We start from the raw sequence: 12,101 nt of genomic DNA, 5'->3' as shown, positions 1-12,101 counted from the left end.
CATACCAGACCCTGATGTATATTATCCAGAGGTGTTTTCTACTTTACAGAGGTGTTTTTTCTACTAGCTACATACCAGACCCTGATGTATATTATCCAGAGGTGTTTTCTACTAGCTACATACCAGACCCTGATGTATATTATCAGAGGTGTTTTATCCAGAGGTGTTTTCTACTAGCTACATACCCTGATGTATATTATCCAGAGGTGTTTTCTACTAGCTACATACCAGACCCTGATGTATATTATCCAGAGGTGTTTTCTACTAGCTACATACCAGACCCTGATGTATATTATCCAGAGGTGTTTTCTACTAGCTACATACCAGACCCTGATGTATATTATCCAGAGGTGTTTTCTACTAGCTACATACCAGACCCTGATGTATATTATCCAGAGGTGTTTTCTACTAGCTACAGACCCTGATGTATATTATCCAGAGGTGTTTTCTACTAGCTACATACCCTGATGTATATTATCCAGAGGTGTTTTCTACTAGCTACATACCCTGATGTATATTATCCAGAGGTGTTTTCTACTAGCTACATATATTATCCAGAGGTGTTTTCTACTACCCTGATGTATATTATCCAGAGGTGTTTTCCCCCTATGTATATTATCCAGAGGTAGTTTTCTACATACCAGACCCTGATGTATATTATCCAGAGGTGTTTTCTACTAGCTACATGTATATTATCCAGACCCTGATGTATATTATCCAGAGGTGTTTTCTACTAGCTACATACCCCCTGATGTATATTATCCAGAGGTGTTTTCTACTAGTTTTCTACTAGCTACATACCCCTGTGTTTTCTACTAGCTACATACCAGACCCTGATGTATATTATCCAGAGGTGTTACCCCTGATGTATATTATCCAGAGGTGTTTTCTACTAGCTTATATTATCCACTAGCTACATACCAGACCCTGATGTATATTATCCAGAGGTGTTTTCTACTAGCTACATACCAGACCCTGATGTATATTATCCAGAGGTGTTTTCTACTAGCTACATACCCCCTGATGTATATTATCCAGAGGTGTTTTCATAGCCAGACCCTGATGTATATTATCCAGAGGTGTTTTCTACTAGCTACATACCAGACCCTGATGTATATTATCCAGAGGTGTTTTCTACTAGCTACATACCAGACCCTGATGTATATTATCCAGAGGTGTTTTCTACTAGCTACATACCCTGATGTATATTATCCAGAGGTGTTTTCTACTAGCTACATACCCTGATGTATATTATCCAGAGGTGATGTATATTTATCCAGAGGTGTTTTCTACTACATACCAGCCCTGATGTATATTATCATACCAGACCCTGATGTATATTATCCAGAGGTGTTTTCTACTAGCTACATACCCTGATGTATATTATCCAGAGGTGTTTTTCTACTAGCTACATACCCCCTGATGTATATTATCCAGAGGTGTTTTCTACTACCAGACCCTGATGTATATTATCCAGAGGTGTATATTATCCAGAGGTGTTTTCTACTAGCTACATACCCTGATGTATATTATCCAGAGGTGTTTTCTACTAGCTACATACCAGACCCTGATGTATATTATCCAGAGGTGTTTTCTACTAGCTACATACCAGACCCTGATGTATATTATCCAGAGGTGTTTTCTGATGTATATTATCCAGAGGTGTTTTCTACTAGCTACATACCAGACCCTGATGTATATTATCCAGAGGTGTTTTCTACTAGCTACATACCCTGATGTATATTATCCAGAGGTGTTGTCTACTAGCTACATACCAGACCCTGATGTATATTATCCAGAGGTGTTTTCTACTAGCTACATACCCTGATGTATATTATCCAGAGGTGTTTTCTACTAGCTACATACCAGACCCTGATGTATATTATCCAGAGGTGTTTTCTACTAGCTACATACCAGACCCTGATGTATATTATCCAGAGGTGTTTTCTACTAGCTACATACCAGACCCTGATGTATATTATCCAGAGGTGTTTTATCCAGAGGTGTTTTCTACTAGCTACATACCAGACCCTGATGTATATTATCCAGAGGTGTTTTCTACTAGCTACATATTATCCAGAGGTGTTTTCTACTAGCTACATGATGTATATTATCCAGAGGTGTTTTCTACTAGCTACATACCTAGCTACATACCCTGATGTATATTATCCCTGATGATGTATATTATCCAGAGGTGTTTTCTACTAGCTACATACCAGACCCTGATGTATATTATCCAGAGGTGTTTTCTACTAGCTACATACCAGACCCTGATGTATATTATCCAGAGGTGTTTTCTACTAGCTACATACCAGACCCTGATGTATATTATCCAGAGGTGTTTTCTACTAGCTACATACCCTGACCCTGATGTATATTATCCAGATACCAGACCCTGATGTGTTTATCTGTTTCTAGCTACATACCAGACCCTGATGTATATTATCCAGAGGTGTTTTCTACTAGCTACATACCAGACCCTGATGTATATTATCCAGAGGTGTTTTCTACTAGCTACATACCAGACCCTGATGTATATTATCCAGAGGTGTTTTCTACTAGCTACATACCCTGATGTATATTATCCAGAGGTGTTTTCTACTAGCTACATACCAGACCCTGATGTATATTATCCAGAGGTTGTTTTCTACTAGCTACATACCAGACTCTGATGTACAGTGGGCTAAAAAACTATTTAGTCAGCCACCAATTGTGCAAGTTCTCCCACTTAAAAGGACGAGAGAGGCCTGTCATTTTCATCATAGGTACACTTCAACTATGACAGACAAAATGAGAAAACAAATCCAGAAAATCACATTGTAGGATTTTTAATGAATTTATTTGCAAATGAATTCAAGCATACTTCCAAAGTTGTGGCAAAATGGCTTAAGGACAACAAAGTCAAGGTATTGGAGTGGCCATCACACAGCCCTGACTTCAATCCTCAATAGAAACTTTGTGGGCAGAACTGAAAAAGTGTGTGTGAGCAAGGAGGCCTACAGACCTGACTCAGTTACACCAGCTCTATCAGGAGGAATGGGCCAAAATTCACCCAACTTATTGTGGGAAGCATGTGATGTATATTATCCAGGGTGTTTTCTACCTACATACCAGACCCTGAATGTTTGACCCAAGTTAAACAATGTAAAGACAATGCTACCAAATACTAATTAAGTGTATGTAAACTTTTGACCCACTGGGAATGTGATGAAAGAAATAAAAGCTGAAATATATCATTCTCTCTACTATTATTCTGACATTTCACATTATTAAAATAAAGTGGTGATCCTAACTGACATAAGACAGGTAATTTATACTCGGATTAAATGTCAGGAATTGTGTATTTGGCTAAAGTGTATGTAAACTTCTGGAAGCATGACATCGTTGTCCGTGACGTGGCTGGTTATCTTTTTGTGGTCCATGATTTCCTGTAGACCCTGCCACATACGTCTCGTGTCTCTTACCTGTCCTGTCCTGTCCACCCCGTTCTCCTATCAAACCTGTGTTACTGGGGGTCTGAGCTGCTCTTACCTCTCCTCTCCTGTCCTCCCCATGGATGTCTCTTACCTCTCCTCTCCTGTCCTCCCCATGGATGTCTCTTACCTCTCCTCTCCTGTCCTCCCCATGGATGTCTCTTACCTCTTCTCCTGTCCTCCGCGTTCTCCTATCAAACCTGTGTTACTGGGGATCTGAGCTGCTCTTACCTGTCCTGTCCTCCCCCTGGATGTCTCCTCTCTCTTTCAGGTGCATGTGTGGTGTTTTTCTGATCTCATTCTTCCAGTTGTCTTCTGACTCATTTGATTTCAACTGATTTCCCCTCTCTCTCACTTTCTTTCTCTCTCTCTCTCTCAGGGTTCTCTATCAGGTGTCTCTCAGGTCCTGAGCTGACTTTGTCCTCTGTGTGAATGGTGTTTCAGACCAGCCTGTTTTCAATTGACATGAGTCAGTAACAGTTAATAGTTCCTGATGACCTGGCTACATGCAGTTTCTAACGCTTTGTCTGTCTCTCTGTGCTGTGTGTTCTAGGTGGGGACCTCTGTGGAAGCTCTCTACAGCAGCAGGGTCCCAGGGTGGGGGACAAGGAGGAGGAGGACAGAGAGACCGGGGACATGGCCTTTCTGAAGGACCTCCTGTGCCCTGGACCAATGGACGCAGACGAGTTCAGTCGAGAGTGGCAAGGCACCTTTGGCTGCTTAGAGTTCTCTGACCCTGTCCCCCCCACAGCCCCCACCCCCGCCCTAGTCCCTCCTCCCCCTACTGGAGCAGCCTGCCTCCCCTCTCAGTCCCCCAGTCCCACTGGCTTCCTGCCCTCCCAGCTGCTGGACCACAGTCTGAGTTCTACAGGTCAGTCAGTCAGCACCTCCTGAGCATCTCCTGGTCTGACCTCTAGCGGCTAGATGACCTTACTTTATGTCTGACCTCTAGTGCCTGAATCACCTTACTGCATGTCTGACCTCTTGTGGCTAGATGACCTAGTAGCATCGAGAAACTGATCGTTTGTATCCAGTTCTAGAAACTGATAGTTTGTCTCCAGTTCCAGTAGCATCTAGAAACTGATAGTTTGTCTCCAGTTCTAGTAGCATCTAGAAACTGATAGTTTTGTCTCCAGTTCTAGAAACTGATAGTTTTGTCTCCAGTTCTAGAAACTGATAGTTTTGTCTCCAGTTCTAGAAACTGATAGTTTTGTCTCCAGTTCTAGAAACTGATAGTTTTGTCTCCAGTTCTAGAAACTGATAGTTTGTCTCCAGTTCTAGAAACTGATAGTTTTGTCTCCAGTTCTTGAAACTGATAGTTTAGTCTCCAGTTCTAGAAACTGATAGTTTGTATCCAGTTCTAATTTCATCTAGAAACTGATAGTTTTGTCTCCAGTTCTAGAAACTGATAGTTTTGTCTCCAGTTCCAGTAGCATCTAGAAACTGATAGTTTTGTCTCCAGTTCTAGAAACTGATAGTTTGTCTCCAGTTCTAGAAACTGATAGTTTTGTCTCCAGTTCTAGAAACTGATGGTTTAGTCTCCAGTTCTAGAAACTGATAGTTTTGTCTCCAGTTCTAGAAACTGATAGTTTTGTCTCCAGTTCTAGAAACTGATAGTTTTGTCTCCAGTTCTAGTATCATCTAGAAACGGACAGTGTTGTCTCCAGTTCTAGAAACTGATAGTTTGTATCCAGTTCTAGTATCATCTAGAAACGGATAGTTTTGTCTCCAGTTCTAGAAACTGATAGTTTGTCTCCAGTTCTAGAAACTGATAGTTTGTCTCCAGTTTGTGTAGCATCTAGAAACTGATTCTAGTACATTCTTATCAGCTTGTTGTGTTCTTTCTTCTCTTCTTTCCTGGAAGAATGATGACATCACATTACCTTGTTTCCTCTCCCTCCTTTCTATCCTCCTCTGTCCTTCTTTCTCTCAGGCTGGGCGACGCCTCCCATGTTCCAGGCTCCGCCCCTACAGTCCCCAGTGTCTGGCCAGGTCCAGTCAGCTAAGGGTGGCCCAACGTCAACAGCCAATGGTGAGAGGGTGTGGTTTGTGAGGCTTGATGCCTTTGGCTCAGCAGTGTTGGGGGTTTAGTTTTAGCTTTCAAATGTGCCTTACAGTACCAATTCAGTACCTGTTTGTGTGTTTGTCTAGTTCCTAAAGCTGCATCGCGGGACATGTCTGCATGGTTCAACCTGTTTGCTGATCTGGACCCCCTCTCTAACCCTGACACCATCGGACGCTCTGATGATGAGATCCTCAATGCCTGAGGGGTGTGTGTGTGTGTGTGTGTCTAGTTCCTAAAGCTGCATCGCGGGACATGTCTGCATGGTTCAACCTGTTTGCTGATCTGGACCACCTCTCTAACCCTGACACCATCGGACGCTCTGATGATGAGATCCTCAATGCCTGAGGGGTGTGTGTGTGTGTGTGTGTGTGTGTGTGTGTGTGTGTGTGTGTGTGTGTGTGTGTCTAGTTCCTAAAGCTGCATCGCGGGACATGTCTGCATGGTTCAACCTGTTTGCTGATCTGGACCCCCTCTCTAACCCTGACACCATCGGACGCTCTGATGATGAGATCCTCAATGCCTGAGGGGGGTGTGTGTAGTTACTGTATACTTTGTAATGTCTGTAATATTCTATATTGATGATTGAGGAGGATTTGACTGAGATTCATCTTCTATACAGGATATGTACTGTAAGTGGGGTGGGCTTAACCTTAGAGATATAATATAGAACCTAACACCTGATTGGTTGGCCCAACAACCTATCACCGGACCGGGCTCTACCACATGTCACTGGTAGAGCCCGGTCCGGTGATAGGTTGTCTATAGTCTATAGTACTAATTATAAAGCGTTAGTTTGGGTCCTGAATTCTGATTGGCTGAAACAGCATTCCAGTCGTGTATATCAGACAATATACCACAACTCCTAGTTTCCTGTTCCGTTTATGTTGGTGAGCAGTTTCGAATAAATGTAATGTAAATGAATAGCAATACTGTGTTGGTGGTGTATGGCCAGTATAGCACTGCTAAGGGCTGTATCCTGGAACTCTGCTTCGCGTCGTGCCAACAGCCCTTATGCGGGGTATATTGGCCATATATCACAGCTCCTCTGGCCTCATTGCTTAACTAACGACTCCCCGGAATCTGATCCGTTTTTGGGTCTAAAGGAAGTCGAAGGAAAGTATCCACACTGGAGTGATGTGGAACTATGCCAAGCAAGGGACAGCTTATACAGTGGGTTAACATTGGCTTTAGGTCATCACTGTCTCCCCCATCACTGATTATTTGGACGAAGGCGGTGTGATAAAATCAGCAGGGGGGGGGCAAACCCGGAACGCCCAATTTATTAAACACATGGACCCAGAGACCCAGAACATGGACCCAGAGACCCCCATAACATGGACCCAGAGACCCAGAACATGGACCATGGACCCAGAACTAAATCGTGCAGCTGTGAGTTAACTGAGATGATGTCTAAGATAGTTTTGCTGATGGTCTAATCATGTAAACTGCAGCATCTGGTTCTTGTCTCCACTACAAGAACTGGATTTGATACATCTCCCCTTGCTAATACTACCATACAGCCCTTTTAGCAGGTAGGATTTATACTGTACTGTAGTCACATAAATCACCTAGGAAACAGCTTGTTTTACCTCACTGAAGCTCATATCACTGATTCTGTTTTCGTGATACAGGAACTCTAGAAGCTTTTCTCTGGAATACGTTTGATGGTTGTTTATCTTCTGAATCACCAGGAGCGAAAGCAGAAGCAGATAGCTCTGATCTTTTCATGAGAAGAATGGGAATATATTCTAAAATGGAGTAAATAGTTTTCCCCCTCATTAATCTACACACAATACCCTTATAATGACAAAGCAAAATAGCTTTTTAGAAATGTTTGCAAATGTATTACAAAAACCCCCAGGAAATATCACATTTTCACAAGTATTCAGACCCTTTAGTCAGTAATTTGAAGAAGCACCTTTGGTAGTGATTACAGCCTTGAGTTGTCTTGGGTATGATGCTACAAGCTTGCTCCACCTGTATTTGGGGAGTTTCTCCCATTCTTCTCTGCAGATCCTTTCAATCTCTGTCAGGTTGAATGGGGAGCATTGCTGCACAGCTATTTTCAGGCCTCTCCAGAGATTTTCGATCAGGTTCAAGTCCGGGTTCTTGCTGGACAACTCCTGCGTTGTCTTGACTGTGTTTTTATGGTTGTTGTCCTGGTTGGATGGTTAAACTTCGCCCCAGTCTGAGGTCCTAAGATCTCTGGAACAGGTTTTCATCAAGGATCTCATTGTACGCTGTTCCGTTCATCTTTCTTTCGATCCTGACTAGTCTCCCAGTCTCTGCCACTGAAAAACATCCCCACAGCATGATGCTGCCACCACCATGCTTCACTGTAGGGATGGTATTGGCCAGGTGATGAGCAGGGCCAGGTTTCCTCTAGATGTGACGCTTGGAATTCTGGCCAAAGTGTTCAATCTTGGTTTCATCAGACCAGACAATCTTGCTTCTGTCTGGACACACTACCATAAAGGTCTGATTGGTGGAGTGCTGCAGAGATGGTTGTCATTCTGGAAGGTTCTCCCATCTCCACAGAGGAACTCAAGCTCTGTCAGCTTGACCATCGAGTTCTTGGTCACCACCCTGACCAAGACCCTCCTTCTCCAATTACTCAGTTTGGCCGGGGGGAGTCTCATAGCAAACGGTCTGAATACTTATATAAATAAGGTATTTCTGTTTCTTATTTTTAATTAATGTGAGAACATTTAGAAAAATCTGTTTCTGCTTTGTCATTATGGGGTATTATGTAGATTGATAAGGAAAAACTGAATTTAAACCATTTTAGAATAAGGCTGTAACGTAACAAAATGTGGGAAAAAGTCAAGGGGTCTGAATACTTTCCAAATGCGCTGTACATACAGACAAGAATGTATATCAATCACAAATGCTTTATTCTATTCAACTATGCCTTTTATTTCACGTAAAGGATGTGTAACGTCATAGGATGAATGCAACGGCATGTCACAGGATGAAACGGTTATCAACTGACATGTTGAAGGAACTTTATTAAACTGTTATTTGAGATGTTTTTCCATTTGTCCAAGTATTTATTTGTCATCAAGTTGAGTATTTCATTACCAACTCACCTCCCATCCTTCCCAGTCTACCCTGTCATCAAGTTGAGTATTTCATTACCAACTCACCTCCCATCCTTTCCAGTCTACCCTGGTGGACACCTCTACCAATACATTTGTAGGTCGATTTTGGGCAAAAGTGCAAAAATAATGTCGTCAAACGGTATAACTGATCAGTGCACCATCATACCAGGTCATATATTGCTTTTAACAAAATGGCAAAATAAAATATTTGGCTACAGAAGTGCCATTTCTTTCCGATCTCCAAAAACAAATCCTGTGAAATAATGTCAACACATACTAGCTACAGTGGCTAGCTTAGCTAACAAACTAGCTACAGTGGCTAGCTTAGCTAACAAACTAGCTACAGTGGCTAGCTTAGCTAACAAACTAGCTTCAGTGGCTAGCTTAGATAACAAACTAGCTACAGTGGCTAGCTTAGCTAACAAACTAGCTACAGTGGCTAGCTTAGCTAATGAACTAGCTACAGTTGAAGTCGAAGTTTACATACACTTAGGTTGGAATCATTAAAACTCGTTTTTCAACCACTCCACAAATGTCTTGTTAACAAACTATAGTTTTGGCAAGTCAGTTAGGACATCTACTTTGTGCATGACAGAAGTCATTTTTCCAACAATTGTTTACAGACAGATTCTTTCACTTATAATTCACAGTATCACTATTCCAGTGGGTCAGACGTCTACATACACTAAGCTGACTGATGCCTTTAAACAGCTTGGAAAACTCCAGAAAATGATGTCATGGCTTTAGAAGCTTCTGATAGGCTAATTGACATAATTTGAAGTGTACCTGTGGATGTATTTCAAGGCCTACCTTCAAACTCAGTGCCTCTTTGCTTGACATCATGGGAAAATCAAAAGAAATCAGCCAAGACCTCAGAAAAAGAATTGTAGACCTCCACAAGTCTGGGTCATCCTTGGGAGCAATTTCCAAATGCCTGAAGGTACCACGATCATCTGTACAAACAATAGTACGCAACTATAAACACCATGGGACCACGCAGCCATCATACCGCTCAGGAAGGAGACACGTTCGGTCTCCTAGAGATGAGTGTACTTTGGTGCGAAAAGTGCAAATCAATCCCAGAACAACAGCAAAGGACCTTGTGAAGATGCTGGAGGAAACAGGTACAAAAGTATCTATATCCACAGTAAAACGAGTCCTATATCGACATAACCTGAAAGGCCGCTCAGCAAGGAAGAAGCCACTGCTCCAAAACCGCCATAAAAAAGCCTGACTATGGTTTGCAACTGCACATGGGGACAAAGATCGTACTTTTTGGAGAAATGTCCTATGGTCTGATGAAACAAAAATAGAACTCTTTGGCCATAATGACCATCATTATGTTTGGTGGAAAAAGGGGGGACTTGCAAGCCGAAGAACACCATCCCAACCGTGAAGCATGGGGGTGGCAGCATCATGTTGTGGGGGTGCTTTGCTGCAGGAGGGACTGGTGCACTTCACAAAATAGATGGCATAATGAAGAATTAAAGTTATATAGATATATTGAAGCAAGATCTCAAGACATCAGTCAGGAAGTTAAAGCTTGGTCGCAAATGGGTCTTCCAAATGGACAATGACCTCAAGTATACTTCCAAAGTTGTGGCAATATGGCTTAAGGACAACAAAGTCAAGGTATTGGAGTGGCCATCACACAGCCCTGACCTCAATCCTATAGAACATTTGTGGGCATAACTGAAAAAGTGTGTGTGAGCAAGGAGGCCTACAAACCGGACTCCGTTACACCAGCTCTGTCAGGAGGAATGGGCCAAAATTCACTTGTGGAATTCACTTGTGGAAAGCTACCCAAAACTTTTGCCAAAGTTAAACCATTTAAAGGCAATGCTACCAAATACTAATTGAGTCTATGTGAACTTCTGACCCACTGGGAATGTGATGAAAGAAATAAAAGCTGAAATAAATCATTCTCTCTACTATTATTCTGACATTTCACATTCTTAAAATAAAGTGGTGATCCTAACTGACCTAAAACAGGGAATTTGTAGTAGGATTAAATGTCAGGAATTTTGAAAAACTGAGTTTAAATGTATTTGGCTAAGGTGTATGTAAACATCCGATTCAACTGTACGTTGGTCATGTGCACACCTGACTAGAATGACACTGATGTAACACCAAAGGCCACACCCCGTTTATGTTTGAAAATTGGGAAAGATGCGGAGTTGGACTGTTTTTTGTGTCCAAAGTTGACCTACTTTGACAGAAGAGCTCTTCATTTCTCTGTTGAGTGGACAGTACTGGAAGTTTAGAAGTCTGTACAGTTATGTAGAACGTTTAGAGCCCTGACCGGGATCAATTCTGAGCTCTGGTAATAACCACCAAACCTCCTCCCCACCCTAAGGGCTCTATTCAATCTGTATGGCTGAAGTTCAACTTTACCACCTGATAGAAATGTAAAGGTAATGTTCCTGTGTTAGCGGAGACTGCATTCACGGTAAACGCTGCATATGTCGGCTCAATGGGAAAGGACCTTACATTTCTATCACACGGTCTGTAACGCTTCAGCCATCCAGATTGAATAGAGCCCTAATTCTAGCTGATTAACCAACCCCAAAGTAAGTTACGCTAACCCCCTAACCAACCTTAAATGACCCCTAACCCCCTAACCAACCTCAAATGACCCCTAACCAACCTTAAATGACCCCTAACCCCCTAACCAACCTTAAATGACCCCTAACCAACCTTAAATGACCCCTAACCCCCTAACCAACCTTAAATGACCCCTAACCCCCTAACTAACCTTAAATGACCCCTAACCCCCAATGACACCTAACCAACCTTAAATGACCCCTAACCAACCTTTAAATGACCCCTAACCAACCTTAAATGACCCCTAACCCCCTAACCAACCTTAAATGACCCCTAACCAACCTTAAATGACCCCTAGCCCCCCAACCCACCTTAAATGACCCCTAACCCCCTAACCAACCTTAAATTGACCCGTAACCAACCTTAGATGACCCCTAACCAACCTTAAATGTCCCCTAACCAACCTTAAACCCCTAACCAACCTTAAATGTCCCCTAAACCCCCAACCAACTGTAAATTACCCCCAACCAACCTTGAAATATCGCCTAACCCACCTTCAATGACCCCTAACCAACCTTAAATGACCACTAACCAATCTAGTAATAATGTTATTTTATTACTATTTTAAACCAGTTCTCATTGTTGCCTAAAATACAAACACAGTGCCTCATTATCTCCAGATCCAATACATTTCAGACACTTCCCCATGGCAGGCACAGTAAAGTAACAGCGCCTCTTAGGCTGAAGAAATTTGAATTGGCACCTAAAACCCTCACATACTTTTACAGATGCACAATTGAGAGCATCATGTCGGGCTGTATCACCGCCTGGTACGGCAACTGCACCGCCCACAACCGCAGGGCTCTACAGAGGGTGGTGCGGTCTGCCAAACGCATCACCGGGGGCAAACTACCTGCC

The 12,101-nt window shown here is 42.5% G+C and overlaps 1 protein-coding gene and 1 long non-coding RNA gene across 5 annotated transcripts in view; one reads left to right on the top strand and one right to left on the bottom strand.

Moving 5' to 3' along the window:
• ical1 (islet cell autoantigen 1-like) overlaps nucleotides 1–8,569 on the top strand; it is a 67,973-nt gene extending 59,404 nt beyond the window's left edge. For 3 of the 4 annotated variants that reach the window (XM_064964074.1, XM_064964072.1, XM_064964075.1), the window contains 3 exons: nucleotides 4,027–4,344; nucleotides 5,407–5,505; nucleotides 5,625–6,273. In XM_064964074.1, coding sequence (XP_064820146.1) covers nucleotides 4,027–4,344; nucleotides 5,407–5,505; nucleotides 5,625–5,740 — 533 coding nt within the window. In that variant the 3' untranslated portion in view covers nucleotides 5,741–6,273. The other variant, XR_010455320.1, reaches the window with a different exon arrangement.
• LOC135538090 (uncharacterized) lies at nucleotides 8,410–11,220 on the bottom strand. Its single transcript, XR_010455321.1, has 2 exons — nucleotides 8,685–11,220; nucleotides 8,410–8,627 (listed from the first exon to the last, which is right to left on the bottom strand). It is a non-coding gene; the product is annotated as an uncharacterized LOC135538090 (long non-coding RNA).
• Nucleotides 11,221–12,101: the final 881 nt, after the last annotated feature.

This window comes from Oncorhynchus masou, unplaced genomic scaffold (genome assembly GCF_036934945.1).
Source record: "Oncorhynchus masou masou isolate Uvic2021 unplaced genomic scaffold, UVic_Omas_1.1 unplaced_scaffold_903, whole genome shotgun sequence".
NCBI lineage: Eukaryota > Metazoa > Chordata > Actinopteri > Salmoniformes > Salmonidae > Oncorhynchus > Oncorhynchus masou.
Note: the sequence above shows the minus strand (reverse complement) of the source record. Positions and strands in the feature narration are given on the sequence as shown.